This window comes from Lolium perenne, chromosome 2 (genome assembly GCF_019359855.2).
Source record: "Lolium perenne isolate Kyuss_39 chromosome 2, Kyuss_2.0, whole genome shotgun sequence".
Classification (NCBI taxonomy): domain Eukaryota; kingdom Viridiplantae; phylum Streptophyta; class Magnoliopsida; order Poales; family Poaceae; genus Lolium; species Lolium perenne.
The window spans coordinates 109635406-109653993 of record NC_067245.2 but is presented as its reverse complement, the minus strand read 5'-3'; the positions used below and the strand labels follow the sequence as shown (position 1 = coordinate 109653993).

General features: G+C 41.4%; 2 protein-coding genes across 5 annotated transcripts; one reads left to right on the top strand and one right to left on the bottom strand.

The window, feature by feature from the left end:
* Positions 1 to 214: 214 nt before the first annotated feature.
* On the top strand, positions 215 to 2916 carry LOC127333663 (succinate dehydrogenase subunit 3-1, mitochondrial). Its single transcript, XM_051360051.2, has 3 exons — positions 215 to 347; positions 1789 to 1854; positions 2448 to 2916. The coding sequence occupies exons 2-3, from the start codon at positions 1791 to 1793 to the stop codon at positions 2771 to 2773; spliced, it is 390 nt and encodes a 129-aa protein (XP_051216011.1). The 5' UTR covers positions 215 to 347; positions 1789 to 1790; the 3' UTR covers positions 2774 to 2916.
* Positions 2917 to 3438: 522 nt separating this feature from the next.
* Positions 3439 to 7793, bottom strand: LOC127333664 (uncharacterized). Of its 4 annotated transcripts, XM_051360052.2 has the most exons (6): positions 7612 to 7742; positions 5564 to 5669; positions 5153 to 5408; positions 4481 to 4568; positions 3904 to 3970; positions 3439 to 3823 (listed from the first exon to the last, which is right to left on the bottom strand). In XM_051360052.2, the coding sequence occupies exons 2-6, from the start codon at positions 5588 to 5590 to the stop codon at positions 3770 to 3772; spliced, it is 492 nt and encodes a 163-aa protein (XP_051216012.1). In that variant the 5' UTR covers positions 5591 to 5669; positions 7612 to 7742; the 3' UTR covers positions 3439 to 3769. The 4 variants fall into 4 exon arrangements, with proteins under 4 accessions (XP_051216012.1, XP_051216016.2, XP_051216015.1 ...); XM_051360056.2 differs by lacking the exon at positions 5564 to 5669 and having other exon boundaries at positions 7612 to 7793; XM_051360055.1 differs by lacking the exon at positions 5564 to 5669 and having other exon boundaries at positions 5153 to 5403.
* Positions 7794 to 18588: the final 10795 nt, after the last annotated feature.

Sequence of the window (18588 nt, the reverse complement as noted above, 5' to 3'; positions counted from 1 at the left end):
ACGACACCACCTTTCACGGGCCTAGCACGGCCCGGCACGCAAAGGCTCGTTACTTGGCGGGCTGGCACGGGCCTGGCCTGGATGCCCGGGCACGGGCCCAGGAGTACCTGGCCACGGGCCGGGCTGGGCCCATGACAGGCTCATTTCGCGTGCTGGCAGGCTGGCTCTCCAAAGCCCGGCCCGGTGGCCAGGTATGGTCGCACTGCATCCGCGCTCCAAAGGGGAGGAGGACGGGTCGCCCAGCCCTCCCAGTCCCAGCCCCCCCGTCGGTTCTCTCAGGAACGCGCCCCCTCTTCTCTCCGACTCCCGATCGATCGCCTCCACCGCAGCATCCACTCCGGCGGCAGGTACTGCTTCCTCTCTCCGCCACGCACCAGCATCACCCTCCCTCTCCGCATCCTCCGCGCCTCTCCTACCTCCGATCCCGTGGTTCCTTTCGTCTTTAGATCTACATTTTCTTCATGTTTAGTTGTCTAGCAGACCGCCAAACTGATTTCGTCGCGAATTATCCAATTGCTGACGCGTTTGATCATGAAAAGGAGGTTTTCTTATTGTGAACGGGGTTCGAGATAGGGAAAAATCTTGGATAGAACATGCATCCATGATTCATAGTGTACACGAATCTGTCAGCCTATTTATTTTGTTTTATCATGTAGGGGCATTGTCATCTTCGAGAACATCTATGCTCATCTAGGGTTCATTCACCATCTGTACTGCCCAAGTTCCTTTTTTGTAGACATGAATTTCTCAAACTGCTCAGGTTTTAGACATGTACTTATTTTTCAGGACCTGTGCATGTGTTCTGATTTTCTACGCGAAACTTTGCCCAATCGTGGAGTTAGTAGGGTGTATAATTAGATGGTTCTGTATGGATGAATAATGTAGGAATGTATGACAAGAGGGATGCCGGGCTGACAGTTTCCTGAATCTTAATAGCTAATAGCTGCCATTTGGTAGAAAAAACTGAGACCAGGACTCCTTCCATCATACCATGCCACGCTACAACCTTATAGAGTATGGTGGAGTGAAATATCTTGAAAGCATTACAGTCTTGTTCAACCTAAACCACTGTTAAAAGTAAAGTTTGTGGGTCATCTAGGAGGGGGGGGGGGGGGGGGGTGGAAATTGCACATGCCGAATGCATGAAAAAGGGTGGTAAATCAGTGTGAACATGATTTAGTAAAAAATGATATGGTTAGCCAAGTTTATCAACCAAGTTTGAGAAAGAGCAGATTCTGGACAAAGCTCATCGTTTGGCCACTGCCGAGCACTTCCGCGCTGATATTTTGAGCTTTTCGAACATTGTGTGCTCCTGCCAGTAAGGGCCTTAGTGTTCCATCCAACGCTACCAGCTACCTTATCTCCTGCTGTAGTTTCCCACCACACCCACAGCCCCGCATTCAACCACAAAGACCGCAGCCAAATGAACCGTGAAATAGCTCCCGACACCTCCCATGGCCTGCCCCTTGCCATCAGGTAAATACTAATCGGTCCACTACCCTGTGCTGGCCGGAATCAGATTGCTGTATCAGGATCACGGTTTGGATAATCTCCTTAGCTTCTAAATTTACATGTTTTATAAAATGCATTACTTGATTATGCTCCCAAAAATCAATTTCACTATTTTCAATTTTAATCTTGGCCACTTCAAGACAAGAATTCTTTTGAGTTTTAGTTCAAATTTGGTCAAAATTGAACTAAAGCCCTGACACTTATTATGGATCGGAGAGAGTATTTTTTGCTAAATCATGTTGATGCTAAGTATTATTATCGGTTCGTTTTGTGCAGGAATGGAGAAGCATCACATCAACCCTAGATCTGCACTCTTCAGCAATGCTCCATTTGCTCTTCGTGGTAAGATCTCTTGGGCATATCTCTGTGTTCTTTCTCCTTCTGATGTAGGTTGAACTTTTAAGATACCAAACCGCCACGAGACGGATCAATAGTATAGTTAGTACCGATGTACCGTTGTAGTGGATTAACAGTGTAGATAGAAGCTTAATATATCATTTCAAGATAAGGCAAATTATGGACATAAATCTGGTCATTTACACCTTATCCGGAGTCATTGAGACAAAGTGCGGTTCTTGGTTATTCTTGAATTTTCCGTGGGAACAATAGTTCATGCACACCTCGTGTGGCCCATTTTCAGCTGTATATATTTTCTTTCGTTTTAATATGAATTCATTGGTTTGATGTGTATTGTTTGATGGAGAATCATATGGCTTGAATCATGAGTTTTATGTGGGGGCAATAATTCATATATTTACTTGCTACTAAGTAATTGTGCAAGCAAGTAATTACTATTTTTTATGTATAATAATCAGCAATGTTTATTATCTTTGTTATATATGATGAGACTTCTGTTATATTGTAACTCTGTTATATAGAAGTTTACAGTTCATTTCTGTTCCGGCTTGCCAGATTTCTTTCCTTGATGGTTTCAGGTGCCCTTGGTAGCTCAAACTCATCGTTCAGCAGCATGGATGGTCTTAGAAGCTCCTCAAACCTTGGGCAAGCAAGGGGCTACACATCTTGTCCCCTAGGAGCTGTTCAGCCAAGGGTGTCTCCATCTGGAAGCAGATCCCTGCACACAAGTCGTCCCCTATCAGCTCCTGTTGCAAACCGTCCATTGTCACCCCATCTTCCTCTGAAGAAGCCACAGCTGAGCGCTACGTTCTCAATCTCACACCGTATTTTTGGTGTCGCTCTGGGTGCTGCCATAATATCCGTTCCTCTCGCTACCAAGTTCAGCCTCATGTTTGATGTTTGAGCAAAATGCTGCTGGTGTGACGGGAGACAGTTGCTGTTTCATCATCTGGACATAATGCAACTGTAGGGGAGTTGTAAAAGGATCATATCATGCATGTTGTTTTTTTTTATATAAATAATCAGCGTAGAAGACTTGATTATGAATGCCCTTTGTCAAACGGCCTGCAAGGTTAAACCAGTTTTTTTCTTTGCTTTGACCATGTTTTCCCAACTAGGCACAAAGTTTTTTCTATCTATTACAGTGATATATCTACACCATTTCAGTTCTATTATTTTTCCTATTATGTGTCTGTTAGATGTATACTGCTGTCATCTCTCCTCTTTTTAGGGCATCCTGGCTTTGTGGTGTCCCTGACATCCCCTATATGTGTCACATGTGACCAGACGAGCATAACTTGCCGAATGAGATGGCATGCTCGTTTGGAGTAGGCGATTTTGCTGGTGCTGAGGGATAGTGATGGCGGTGGCCTTGCTCTATGCCTCTATGGTGTAATTTCAGACATTCTCTCCTTCCGTGCTTCAACATGCATATGCAGTTCTTCCTTCTCAAACATATCATTCAAAAAACTAACTCGCGGACCAAAAATGATTTTTTTTTGCAACATACTTCAACATGATGCAGTTCTTTCTTCTATTGCTACGTTGTCAAAAGGCGTTACACACATGTAAGAAAGAAAATGGCATTTTCTTAAAGGAGGACTGTGTGTTGTTTCATCCAGTCTGGTGCAAGAAATGACCGTTTCATTCAGCTAGAGTTGCTAGCTTTTACCATTCACTCAGCTATGAGCCTATGAGGCTATGACATGCCATCGAGTACTTCAGCGATTAGCAACATGACTCAGCTTACAACCCAACTTGCAAGGAAGTAAATCAAATTATCAACACACTGAAGTAGTATTTACACTTGACTGTTTTCTTGATTCCGCAGTTTGAGACAAAGGCTGCTACTCTGCAGTCTTTCTTCACCTGGATACATTTCTCAACAACCAAGACTCAGCTAATCATAGAGCCCTTCTTCATACCATATATCGACCAAAAAATCAACCATCTCCTGCAAGTATTTGGCACTCCATAAGTTCACAAAATAGATGAATTATAGAACACAAAAGGCGTTGGCTTCAGGGTTCTTACAGGTAATGGGATTGGCTGTGAGAAACGTTCGCTTGTTGACAAGAGATCATCATATGTAGTGCACCAACTGCAATGGGAAACATATGCAAGGGAACTGAGCATTGTGATCAGCTGAAATACATTTGACAGAGCCAGCTAACCAAGGACATTGGAATCACAAAATAAGAACCACGGGCCAACAACAACCAACATTGCTATTTTTTCTATGATGCTCGTGGAAGTGTCTTGAAAACGCTCACAGAACAACTACATCAGGTGCTGAACACCGTTTTGTTCATTTCTCGGATAAACCCTTAGTACTTACACAAAGATATACAGATGGTTAAAGATAGATAGTTAAGTATTCAGCCAGGCACCAAACTGAAACCAGCAACGGTGTTTTTCCGTTTTGCCCCAGAATAATGTGAAACAAAACATTATTTGCAAAAGTAATTAGGAATTCTCCTACAATGATAATACTGCGAATGAAAAAACTCTCTCCAAAGATCTGAACCACCTAGGGTTCATTGCACTCTGGATACCTCATACCTCTAGAAAGATGTGAAGGCAAATGAACAAGACAAAGAGGAACAGAGACCTGATTATTGGCTCTTGTCCAGCCTCTTTGGGAGCTTTTTTCTTATCTCCAATCCATTGACTTCTCATCTCAGCCCATGCTATAGCAGCTGCAGAACAGAATCTGAATTAGTCAGCAAATGGTATATACTGATTGCAGTTTGATTCATCTTAAACAAAGTAAATATCATGCCTTCTACTAGGCTACTACCTATTAAATTATGTCCATGTCCTTGACACACAGAAATCTCTAAATAATTAATAACTAACAGAAACAAAGTGTTAACATGATATGTTCCTTGGTACTAGTAAAATAAGAACAAACAATGCTCCACCAAACTAGCTAAGTACTGTAATCAAAATCAGGCCATTTTACAGATGGAAATTTATATTGAACACCAAATAAATATCTATATGCACAATCTTGCAGCACAATGAGTGAAAGTAATAATAATGCTACAGAAACAAAACAGTGATTAATCATTTAACTTCAACTGACTGGCACAGTTCCGATACAGCTACAAGCTGATGTTTTCATGGTAATTATTGATGTTAGACCACAAGATGTAATTTAGTTAGATGTCTACTACAAATAGAAGCAACTAAACTTAGCAAATCAAGTAACCGAGGATACAAATCAAACCATACCATAATTGATGAACGCAAGTAACCAAGGATACAAATCAAACCATACCATGATTGATAAATGAAGTATCTTTCCCATTTTCCACAGACATCTTAGAATCATTGGCAATTGAGTTGGGAAGTGACGAGATATTTCCCTCGAGAGAGACTGATATGCTAGCATTGTTCTCCATTGCCTCTGGACCCGATGAACATCGCCTTCTTTTTCCAACAGGTGAATGGTGGGATTTCTTCTTTAGAGATGCTTGCACTTTAGAGTCTGGACGAGACTTGCATTTACTTAAACTACCGATGCAGCCACTGCACTGCATAAAGTACACATCAGAAATGCTTGTTGTGTGAATTGCTCTGGAATTACAAAATCAGATAGTCTATGACAGCATTTAAAATGATAAAAAAATAATAATGAATGTGATAAGATGATAATAATGTTTATTTGCTGCAAATGAGGAGAGCCTACCCCATACAAGCTCGGAGATGAGTTCATGCGAACAAATCAGCCAAACAGGGTATCAATGGAACAATTAACCAAGGCAGATGAATTAACCCTCCAAATGTAATTGTTTCTGAAAAAACATTTTCACTTGATATCAATAGTGAGGAAATAACCCCGCAAAAAAAGATACTGAGGATATAAGCAGTCGCCAGCCACTGTATTGGAGATGACCAAATGAAATGAGGATTATGCAGTGAGATAGCATTGTTTCTAAGCTTCCAACACCATCTAAAAAAGCAAGTAAAGCATATGATGCAAGACAACACATATTTCCAACAAACTAGTTTAACAGTTCACCTGAGGAACTAACAAATACAGTCTCTTAACCTCATGCAGATACTATTCTGTGATGCCAATTCTATAAGTTGTTGCCATACACACACACACATACACTTGACATGACAAAATTAACCCACAAAACCCTGTCATACACTTACTGTGGTTATTGTTTTAGTGCTAAAGTATTTCACTATTTTGCAGCATGATGATGCAGGATTTGTTTTACAAGCCAAAGGGTAACCCTAATCATGTCATTTTAAAGCCTGTTCTGAGTGCAAGGGTTCCATAGGAATTTTACAGGGAATGATTCACTTCTCCCAAGTGTCAGAGAAAAATCACACATTTTAAATGGCGCATACAAATTTTCATGCAAGTGCAATGTTCGTAGATTTAGCTAAATCTTCGTTCATCCTGAATCTAACCATATGACTGTGTTAACAGAAAACAGCACCTGAACACAAGGTAATTTTAACCTAGGCCAGTCAACAATGTTACACTAAATCAAAATGAACCCTGAACGAACATGCTACAGATAATCCACGATTCTCTTTAAAACAGGGTAGCCCGCAACTGAGCTGAATATGACCAATAAGGAAGTATAACAGCATGTGTGCTTCAGCATAACCAATGAGGGGAGAAATACATGGACCTAAAAGATTGGGAACATTTGAGTTGCTAAGAAAGCACATGATATTATCAAGGTCCACAGTATTCGAAATTAGCAGTGTACAATAATATGTGACACAAATAGGCAGGGCAGGTTATAAAGGGATAATAACAAGCAAACCAACTGGTATTGTGAGGATCCAGGCAGTAACTCGTAGTGCCAGATATTGATGATAGCATAATGTGGATCAAATGCATGCAGTTTTTTTACTCTAGGACTACTATGGCTTGAGAGGGGGGAGTGAATCGTGCCGGCAAATCAAATACCAAAACAACAGCTCATCAGATTTTTCTCAGAAGAGAAAAGATGCACACTAAATCATTATCAGGCTCCAGATTAGTACTTTTCTCCCTTTTGAATCTTCCCACAATTTCTACCAAGTTGACAAGTCAAATAACAATGGAATTCAATTTTTTCACAACATGCCGATGCCTGGTATAGGAAGTCCACATCCAATAGTTTAATTCTGGCAAGAATCAGGGGAAATTCTTGTTCCAGGTGTTGTCCCAGTTTGACATTTTTCTTGAGAAAAAAGAGGGAAGCCTTGGCCTCTGCGTTGCAATCTAGTATTACTTATCCATATAACCAGCCCCCAATTTAGTTACAATCTTGCATTGCTTATCCGACCCCCAATGCAGTACATTTTCTCCTTTTGAGTTCCAACAATTAATTGCGCTTGGAAACTGGCATCCACCCCGCCCTATATGATCCCCATTGACCAATGGAAGAAGTAACCTAATGCGGTGAACCCGCCCAATCTATCCCTAATCACGCCAAATCGAACAGAAACTCAGGGAAGTCACATCATCTTTGCTCCTGGTAAGATTATTCGGAGCAACCCCTTCATATCGACTTAACGGCTGCCGCAGAGAAGGGGCAAGCAAGGCACGGAATCAAGAAAGGCCGTAAGCCGCGGCAGGGGCGCGAGAGCAACCACGCCTCGGAATCGTGAAGGGTCAATTCAATCCATTATCAAGAACACGGTAGGACACTCGCCGCCGCAATGAAATCGAAGGGGAAAAGCGTACGAAAATGCACGAAGAACAGATTAGGGTAGGCAGCGCACCTCGCAATCCGGAAACGCGAGAAGAGGCGAAATCTCCCCCTGCTGGCCTGCTTCTCCTTTTGGAAGAGAGGGGGGAAGATTCAAGGAGGAGATAGAGGGGGAGGAGAGAGATAGAAGAGGGAAGGAAAAAGGAAGGAAGGAAGGATTTGCGTCGGCTGGTGCCTGGTGCATGCCCACCCTCCCTAGACCGTGTCCACAGACCAGGCTCCGCAACGCTGTGTAAGGCAACAGGACTACAGGGCACCGCCGGGTCTGGTGCATGCCCACCCTCCGTAGACTAGGAGGGGCTTGTGGACTAAGCGTGGGCCAGGTTTGGTGAGCGCTTGGCCCGGGGCATTTGACCCTCGTGCGTTCCAATTCTTGTCAGTTTTTTTAAATAAAATATATTAATATCGTGAAGATATATACCATTAAAATATCTCACAATATTAAACAATGTACCCAGCCAAAAAATAAAATAAAAAAATATAAGAAGAAAAGAGTACGCATTCGTAACAATAATATTCTAACCACCACCAAGAAAAACACAGGACAACAAAAGAGTTTATCTAAAAGCAACACCTTCAAACAGAAAAAACAAGACATCGACACCTTCGAGAAGGAAACAAGGCACACATGAGAATGTGTCCAAAATGGACGGGAACAACACCCCGCCAGCCATAACCGCACAACATGTGTATCATAGTATTCAACGTATCCAATACACCCCTGCGCCATAACTTCAAAACCTCTAGTTCTAGCTAAAAGTGAATGGAGCCACATGTGTGTTTTTTGGTAATTGATGACTATCCCTATGAATTAGTGTTTGCATTGCGTATCTCTTATAAGTTTGTTCATAGGCAATACTTGAACCATATATTTGTTTTAGGGTTACAAGAAGAAGCAAACAAAGAAGATCAAGTAAAAGACGGAGTGAGATCTCATGTGCATCTTCAAGACATCAACAATATGAAGAAAGAAGAAGTGATGTGCATTGAAGAAGATACATGAAGATAGAGCTTGCCATCCAAATGATGATCATGGATACATGAAGATATGTCGAAGAAGAAGCTCTCCCATAGTGAATTGTCGAGGAGCAATCCGCAAGACTTCATCAAGCATGCACAATCAAGAAAGGCGTTCCATCTTGAAGCAGTTAAGATCTTCGTAATCTAACTCAAGTGGAATTCACAAGGTCAAGGTTTGTTCTTCATAGGCTTTCTCTTTTACGAGTCTCTTGTTGTTGTTGGGAGACCGGGTTTTAGGGTTGTTGGCCATAATATCAAGTGGGTTCTCGAATGAGTAACTTGATCATATCGCTCGAAGAGAGCTCGAACCTTGCATCTTTGCATCATCTTTCTCATTTGTTCTTGGTTCTTATGTATGTGATGTTTTAAAGTTTGTGTTTTCTCCTCATGACAAGCTCTAGTTCATCGAAAACGGGTTTCAGTTGAAATGATTGTTGTGTTATATTGGAGTTTTCACTGGTTCTTCGTGTTAAGAGGTTTCACCTCGATTTTTTAGGGTAGGTCTTGTCGTCCTCTTTTCAACGAAATTGGTTTCACCTAAATCTGACTTTCATATCTCAAGATATTGCATTTATATTTCTGTTGTTTCTACAGTTTTTCTCTAGCCGGTAGTACCGGTTTGACCACTGGTAGTACCGTTATCGCCACACCGGTGGTACTATCGTTGCTCCTACATGAGCGGTAGTACCACCTGTGGTACCGCTCTGGTTCCATCCTAGGGGTCAAATTGGTTATGTACCCTGACTGGTACTTGAACCGAAAGTACATATGAGACACGTTCTAGGTGGCTCAGGGTAGTACCAGCCATGGTACCACTCATGTACCATTCAGTGGTCTCACGAGATCGCGGAAGTACCGGAGTCGGTACCGCCCGAGCACCACCCACAACACAAAACTCGCATAACGGTAGTACCGCTCAGCGAGCCGCACACGTTGACAAGGACTAACGGTAACATCTGGAGCGGTACTACCACTCACCCAGGCGGTAGTGCCAGTCATGCTCGAATCTGCGCATAACAGCCAGATTTCATGGGACCTATTTACGCCCCCTTCTTCCCCATGTGTTGTAGTTCTTATTCCTTCCCCTCCATGGTTGACCTTGAAAAGCTTGCCCTATCTTTTGATTCATCCCATAACTCTTGAATCTTTTTGAGGAAAAAGAGAAAGTAGATCTAGGGTGTGTTTGGATTGAGCCCCACCTAGCCGTACCAAAATATTGGCTGCCAACCTTTTGCCGCAGGGGTTCCACGCTAGCCTTTTGCTCGCATCATCGGCGGAAACAACACACATATATAGGCGGGTGTGATTGTACCACTAGTTGTTAAAGGCTCTATCTTCACAGTTTTGTGAATTCTTTCCTTGGCTCGCCTTCTAGGTAGGTGGTACATGCATGGAAGGTGTTTTAGTGCCTTCAATCATCATTATTACACCCAGATATTATCTCTTTTATTGATTTTTTTAATCCCCCTCCTTAATTGTGGGATCCAGTTGAATCAAACAAAATAGAGGCATGCTAGAGCGCTAAAATGATAAAATTCGTACTTTTATGATAATTTTAACGTCATAGAACACGTCACTTGTTGCACTCATCAATGACCACCCTAAAGGGTCCAATAGTGAACCAGTGATTTCCCGTTTCATGGGAAGGGGTTGAAGAGAATACGGTGTACCATTTGTGGCATTTTGGAGTGCCTTGTGTCTCCACACTGCTCCAACGGAGAGTAGCACCCGCAAGGGTGTGAAGTTCTATATCTTGCTATCATCTTGTTGCTTGTCTTGCTCAGAATAGGTACTTGGTTCACATAGGCAAACCCTAGTTTGTAGGTGTTGTGCTTGTCAAGTTCAACATTATTTTTATTCCGCAATTGGTTAAGGGCATCCACTATGTTGTCCACAAGCAAAAAGTGCACCTTAAGGACGTTCACATACATAGTGGAGCCTATCTATAAAGCTATCTGATACGTCTCAAACGTATCTATAATTTTTTATTCTCCATGCTTGTTGAGAGTGGATTTGCTACCCACATGGGTAGCTGCGCATGCATGTGTTGCCGTTAGATCTGCCCGAAGATTCGTACATCCTCGGTTCCACTTTGACCGTGTTCCACGTGTGGTACAGTAACCAGAGCAGCTAATCATGAAACAATCTCCACCGATGCATTAGACAATCTGGTAATCGCCACGCCGCTCAGCTGCTCGCGTAAAAAAAAGGAATTAAAGCTTGCTCCCAGCTCCTCTGACTCTCTCACCGGTCGTCGTTGTGTTCCAGAGCTGTTGCCATGACGGCCCTGCCGCCCTCGCCGGCCAATCATCAGAGCGCCCCCGCCAAGGTCTGATACGTCTCAAACGTATCTATAATTTCTTATGTTCCATGCTACTTTTATGATGATACTCGCATGTTTTATACACACTTTATGTCATATTTATGCATTTTTCGGCACTAACCTATTGACAAGATGCCGAAGAGCCAGTTGCTGTTTTCTGCTATTTTTGGTTTCAGAAATCCTACAAAGGAAATATTCTCGGAATTGGAAGAAATCAACGCCCAGGGTCTTATTTTTCCACGAAGCTTCCAGAAGACCGAAAGGATTACGAAGTGGGGTGACGAGGCGCCGCCACACTAGGGCCGCGCGGCCAGGGTGGGTCCCGCGCCGCCCTAGCGTGTGGGGCCCTCGTGCCGCCTCCAACCCTACCCTTCCGCCTACTTAAAGCCTTCGTCGCGAAAACCCCAGTACCGAGAGCCACGATACGGAAAACCTTCCAGAGAAGCCGCCACCAATCCCATCTCGGGGGATTCAGGAGATCGCCTCTGGCACCCTGCCGGAGAGGGGAATCATCTCCCGGAGGACTCTTCATCGCCATGATCGCCTCCAGATTGATGTGTGAGTAGTTCACCCCTGGACTATGGGTCCATAGCAGTAGCTAGATGGTCGTCTTCTCCTCATGTGCTATCATTGTTCGATCTTGTGAGCTGCCTAACATGATCAGGATCATCTATTTGTAATGCTACATGTTGTGTTTGTTGGGATCCGATGAATATGGAATACTATGTTATGTTGATTATCAATCTATCATATATGTGTTGTTTATGATCTTGCATGCTCTCCGTTGCTAGTAGAGGCTCTGGCCAAGTTGATACTTGTAACTCCAAGAGGGAGTATTTATGCTCGATAGTGGGTTCATGCCTCCATTTAATCTCGGACAGTGACAGAAAGTTCTAAGGTTGTGGATGTGATGTTGCCACTAGGGATAAAACATCAATGCTTTGTCTAAGGATATTTGTGTTGATTACATTACGCATCATACTTAATGCAATTGTCTGTTGTTTGCAACTTAATACTGGAAGGGGTGCGGATGCTAACCCGAAGGTGGACTTTTTAGGCATAGATGCATGCTGGATAGCGGTCTATGTACTTTGTCGTAATGCCCAATTGAATTTCACACTACTCATCATGATATGTATGTGCATTGTTATGCCCTCTTTATTTGTCAATTGCCCAACTGTAATTTGTTCACCCAACATGCTATTTCTTATTGGAGAGACACCACTAGTGAACTGTGGACCCCGGTCCATTCTTTTACATCGAATACAATCTACTGCAAACATTGTTCTTTACTGTTCTTCGCATACAAACGTCATCTTCCACACCATACAATTAATCCTTTGTTTACAACAAGCCGGTGAGATTGACAACCTCATTGTTAAGTTGGGGCAAAGTATTTGGATTGTGTTGTGCAGGTTCCACGTTGGCGCCGGAATCCCTGGTGTTGCGCCGCACTACACTCCGTCACCAACAACCTTCACGTGCTCCTTAACTCCTACTGGTTCGATAAACCTTGGTTTCTTACTGAGGGAAACTTGTTGTTGTACGCATCACACCTTCCACTTGGGGTTCCCAACGGGCGTGTGCTTTACGCGTCAACAAGCTAAATTTCTGGCGTCGTTGCCGGGGAGATCAAGACACGCTGCAAGGGGAGTCTCTCACTTCCAATCTCTTTACTTTGTTTTTGTCTTGCTTACTTTATTTTATTTACTGCTTTGTTTGCTCATTATATCAAAAATACAAAAAAAAAATAGTTACTTGTTTTACTTTATTTACTATCTTGCTTGCGTTCTCCATATTAAAAACACAAAAAAAAATTAGTTACTTGCATTTATTTTATCTAGTTTGCTTTATTTACTATTGCTAGAATGAGTAATCCTGAGGTTGAAGTTCATTCATTTAAGTAACAAGGGGGAGAATGTTTAAAAGATGCTTGGTATAGAATTAGTGATGCTCATAATAGGTGCACTAAGAAACACTCCACTATTATCCTACTCAGGAATTTTTATGTTGGTATCTCCAGCAGGAATAGGTATGTTCTTGATATTCTCGCGGGAGGTAATTTCCTAGGCACTCCTGCTTTAGAAGCTAGTTGCATTATTGAGAGTCTATTTGGAATACCACCTGTTAATGAAGCTAAAATTGAAATCTCTCTTGAAGATGTCATGAAAAAGTTGGAGATCATAGAGCAAAATCTTCCAAGTATTAATACTAAATTGGAAATATTACTTAATAGCACTGATAAACTTGATAAATCTCTAGGTGGAATTAATGAGAGAATTGCCGTCTTAGAAGCTTGTGCTACTCATGATAATCAAACCCATAGGATTAGTGAACTTGAAGAAGCTATGGGAACCTTGGGTTCAACTTTTTCTTCTCTTAAATTTAAGGAGAAAGCTTATGTGGGTAAGGAGCAAAAGTTCATGTATGTCTCTAAGGTGCCTAAACCAAAAAACTATTATAGGCCTAAAATTGACCACGCCCTTAGTACCACTATGGATAATGGAGCATCTAATATACCTATTGTGACAAATTGTGAAACTTACGATGCTAATGCTTCATCTCTTGATAATACTTGATACACACTTTCTGCGCCTAGCTGAAAGGCGTTAAAAAAAGCGCTTATGGGAGACAACCCATTATTTTACTTCCGCACTTTTGTTTTATATTTGAGTCTTGGAAGTTGTTACTACTGTAGCAACCTCTCATTATCTTTATTTTATTGCATTGTTGTGCCAAGTAAAGTCTTTGATAGTAAGGTTCATACTATATTTGGATTACTGCGCAGAAACAGATTTCTTGATGTCACGAATTTGAGTAGTATTCTCTGTAGGTAACTCAGAAAAATCTGCCAATTTACATGAGTGATCCTCAGATATGTACGCAACTTTCATTAAATTTGAGCATTTTCATCTGAGCAAGTTTAGTGCCCCAGAAAAATTCGTCTTTACAGACTGTTCTGTTTTGACAGATTCTGCCTTTTATTTCGCATTGCCTGTTTTGCTATGTTTGATGGATTTCTTTGTTCCATTAACTTTCAGTAGCTTTGTGCAATGTCCAGAAGTGTTAAGAATGATTATGTCACCTCTGAACATGTGAATTTTTGATTATGCACTAACCCTCTAATAAGTTTGTTTTGAGTTTGGTGTGGAGGAAGTTTTCAAGGGTCAAGAGAGGAGGATGATACAATATGATCAAGGAGAGTGAAAACTCTAAGCTTGGGGATGCCCCCATTGTTCATCCCTGCATATTTCAAGAAGACTCAAGCATCTAAGCTTGGGGATGCCCAAGGCATCCCCTTCTTCATCGACAAATTATCAGGTCACTTCTAGTGAAACTATATTTTTATTCCGTCACATCTTATGTGCTTTACCTGGAGCGTCTTTATGTTCTTGTTTTTGTTTGTTTGAATAAAATCGGATCCTAGCATTCTTTATGTGGGAGAGAGACACGCTCTGCTGTTGCATATGAACACATGTGTTCTTAGCTTTATTCTTAATGTTCATGGCGAAGGTTGAAATTGCTTCGTTAATTGTTATATGGTTGGAAACAGAAAATACTACATGTGGTAATTGGTATAATGTCTTGAATAATTTGATAGTTGGCAATTGTTGTGCTCATATAGATCATGTTTAAGCTCTTGCATCATGTACTTTGCACCTATTAATGAAGAAATATTGTAGAGCTTGTTGACATTTGGTTTGCATGATTGGTCTCTCTAAAGTCTAGATATTTTCTGGTGAGGGTTTGAACAACAAGGAAGACAATGTAGAGTCTTATAATGCTTGCAATATGTTCTTATGTAAGTTTTGTTGTACCGGTTCATACTTGTGTTTGGTTCAAACAACCTTGCTAGCCTAAGCCTTGTATTGAGAGGGAATACTTCTCGTGCATCCAAATTCTTGAGCCAAAAACTATGCCATTTGTGTCCACCATACCTACCTACTACATGGTATTTCTCTGCCATTACAAAGTAAATTACTTGAGTGCTACCTTTAAAATTCCATTCTTTGTCTTCGCAATATATAGCTCATGGGAAAATAGCCTTAAAAACTATTGTGGTATTGAATATGTACTTATGTATCTTATTTCTTATAAGTTGCTTGTTGAGCGGTAACCATGTTCTGGGGACGCCATCAACTATTACACCTTTGTTGAATATCATGTGAGTTGCTATGCATGTTCAGTCTGAAGTAAGGGTGATTTATCATGATCAAATGGTTTGAGTATGCATATTGTTAGAGAAGAACATTGGGCCGATAACTAAAGCCATGATCCATGGTGGAAGTTTCAGTTTGGACAACAATCCTCAATCTTTTATGAGAATATTATCTGTTGTTGAATGCTTATGCATTAAAGAGGAGTCCATTATCCGTTGTCTATGTTGTCCCGGTATGGATGTCTAAGTTGAGAATAATCAAAAGCGAGAAATCCAATGCGAGCTTTCTCCTTAGACCTTTGTACATGCGACATAGAGGTACCCCTTTGTGACACTTGGTTGAAACATATGTTATGCAATGATAATCCATGTAAATCCAAGCTAATTAGGACAAGGTGCGGGCACTATTGGTAATCTATGCATGAGGCTTGCAACTTATAGGATGTCTTATACATAACACATATGCTTTATTACTACCGTTGACAAAATTGTTTCTATGTTTTCAAAATAAAAGCTCTAGCACAAATATAGCAATCCATGCTTCCCTCTTCGAAGGGCCATTCTTTTACTTTTATGTTGAGTCAGTTTACCTACTTCTTTCTATCTTAGAAGCAAACACTTGTGTTAACTGTGCATTGATTCTTACATACTTGCTTATTTCCATTCATCATATTACTTTGTGTTGACAATTATCCATGAGATAAACATGTTGAAGTTGAAAGCAACTGCTGAAACTTATATCTTCCTTTGTGTTGCTTCAAAGCTTTCTACTATGAATTTATTGCTTTATGAGTTAAGTCCTATGCAAGTATCATTGATGCTTGTCTTGAAAGTATTATTCATGAAAAGTCTTTGTTATATGATTCAGCTGTGTAATCATTGTCTTTACCATTGCTTCCAATCGCCGCATTCATCTCATATGCTTTACAATAGTATTGATCAAGATTATGATAGCATGTCACTTCAGAAATTATCTTTGTTATCGTTTACCTACTCGAGGGCGAGTAGGAACTAAGCTTGGGGATGCTTGATACGTCTCAAACGTATCTATAATTTCTTATGTTCCATGCTACTTTTATGATGATACTCACATGTTTTATACACACTTTATGTCATATTTATGCATTTTCCGGCACTAACCTATTGACAAGATGCCGAAGAGCGAGTTACTGTTTTCTGCTGTTTTTGGTTTCAGAAATCCTACAAAGGAAATATTCTCAGAATTGGACGAAATCAACGCCCAGGGTCTTATTTTTCCACAAAGCTTCCAGAAGACCGAAGAGGTTACGAAGTGGGGCCACGAGGTGGCGCCACACTAAGGTGGCGCGGCCAAGGAGGGGCTCGCGCCGCCCTGTTGTGTGGGCCCCTCGTGACGCCTCCAACCCTACCCTTCCGCCTACTTAAAGCCTTCGTCGCGAATACCCCAGTACCGAGAGCCACGATATGGAAAACCTTCCAGAAACGCGGCCGTCGCCAATCCCATCTCGGGGGATTCAGGAGATCGCCTTCGGCACCCTGCCGGAGAGGAGAATCATCTCCCGGAGGACTCTTCATCGTCACCCCTGGACTATGGGTCCATAGCAGTAGCTAGATGGTTGTCTTCTCCTCATTGTGCCATCATGTTAGATCTTGTGAGCTGCCTAACATGATCAAGATCATCTATTTGTAATGCTACATGTTGTGTTTGTTGGGATCCGATGAATATGGTATACTATGTTATGTTGATTATCAATCTAGCATATATGTGTTGTTTATGATCTTGCATGCTCTCCGTTGCTAGTAGAGGCTCTGGCCAAGTTGATACTTGTAACTCCAATAGGGAGTATTTATGCTCGATAGTGGGTTCATGCCTCCATTTAATCTGGGACAAGTGATGAAAAGTTCTAAGGTTGTGGATGTGCTGTTGCCACTAGGGATAAAACATCAATGCTTTGTCTAAGGATATTTGTGTTGATTACATTACGCACCATACTTAATGCAATTGTCTGTTGTTTGCAACTTAATACTAGAAGGGGTGCGGATGCTAACCCGAAGGTGGACTTTTTAGGCATAGATGCATGCTGGATAGAGGTCTATGTACTTTGTCGTAATGCCCAATTGAATTTCACACTACTCATCATGATATGTATGTGCATTGTTATGCCCTCTTTATTTGTCAATTTCCCAACTGTAATTTGTTCACCCAACATGCTATTTCTTATTGGAGAGACACCACTAGTGAACTGTGGACCCCGGTCCATTCTTTTACATCGAATACAATCTACTGCAAACATTGTTCTTTACTGTTCTTCGCATACAAATGTCATCTTCCACACCATACAATTAATCCTTTGTTTACAGCAAGCCGGTGAGATTGACAACCTCACTGTTAAGTTGGGGCAAAGTATTTGGATTGTGTTGTGCAGGTTCCACGTTGGCGCCGGAATCCCTGGTGTTGTGCCGCACTACACTCCGTCACCAACAACCTTCACGTGCTCCTTAACTCCTACTGGTTCGATAAACCTTGGTTTCTTACTGAGGGAAACTTGTTGTTGTACGCATCACACCTTCCACTTGGGGTTCCCAACGGGCGTGTGCTTTACGCGTCAACACATACCATGAAGGAGTGTCTATTTGCAAAATTAAGTTGCTTACTGATGAATCAGGGCAAAACATGTGAAGAGAATTATTAATGAAAGTTAATTAATTGGGGCTGGGAACCCCGTTGCCAGCTCTTTTTGCAAAATTATTGGATAAGCGGATGAACCACTAGTCCATTGGTGAAAGTCTGCCCAACAAGAATGAAAGATAAAACACCACATACTTCCTCATGAGCTATAAAACATTGACACAAATAAGAGATAATAACCTTTGAATTGTTTAAAGGTAGCACATGAAGTATTTACTTGGAATGGCAGAGAAATACCACATAGTAGGTAGTTATGGTGGACACATATGGCATAGGTTTTGGTTCAAGGTTTTGGATGCACGAGAAGCATTCCCTCTCAGTACAAGGTTTTGGCTAGCAAGGTTGTTTGAAGCAAACACAAGTATGAACCGGTACAGCAAAACTTACATAAGAACATATTGCAAGCATTATAAGACTCTACACTGTCTTCCTTGTTGCTCAAACACTTTTACCAGAAAATATCTAGACCTTAGAGAGACCAATCATGCAAATCAAATTTCAACAAGCTCTACGGTAGTTCTCCACTAATAGGTTTAAACTACATGAGGCAAGAGCTTAAACATGATCTACTTGAGAGCTCAAAACAATTGCCAAGTATCAAATTATTCAAGACAATATGAAGCATTTTATGTTTCCAACCAAATAACAATAAGTACAGTAGCTTCCAACTTTTGTCATGAGCATTAAAAGTAAAATGAAGAACATCAGTGTTCATATGAAAAAGTGGAGCGTGTCTCTCTCCCACGCAAGGATTGCTAGGATCCGAATTTATTCAAACACAAACAAAAATAAAAACATACAGACGCTCCAAGTAAAGCAC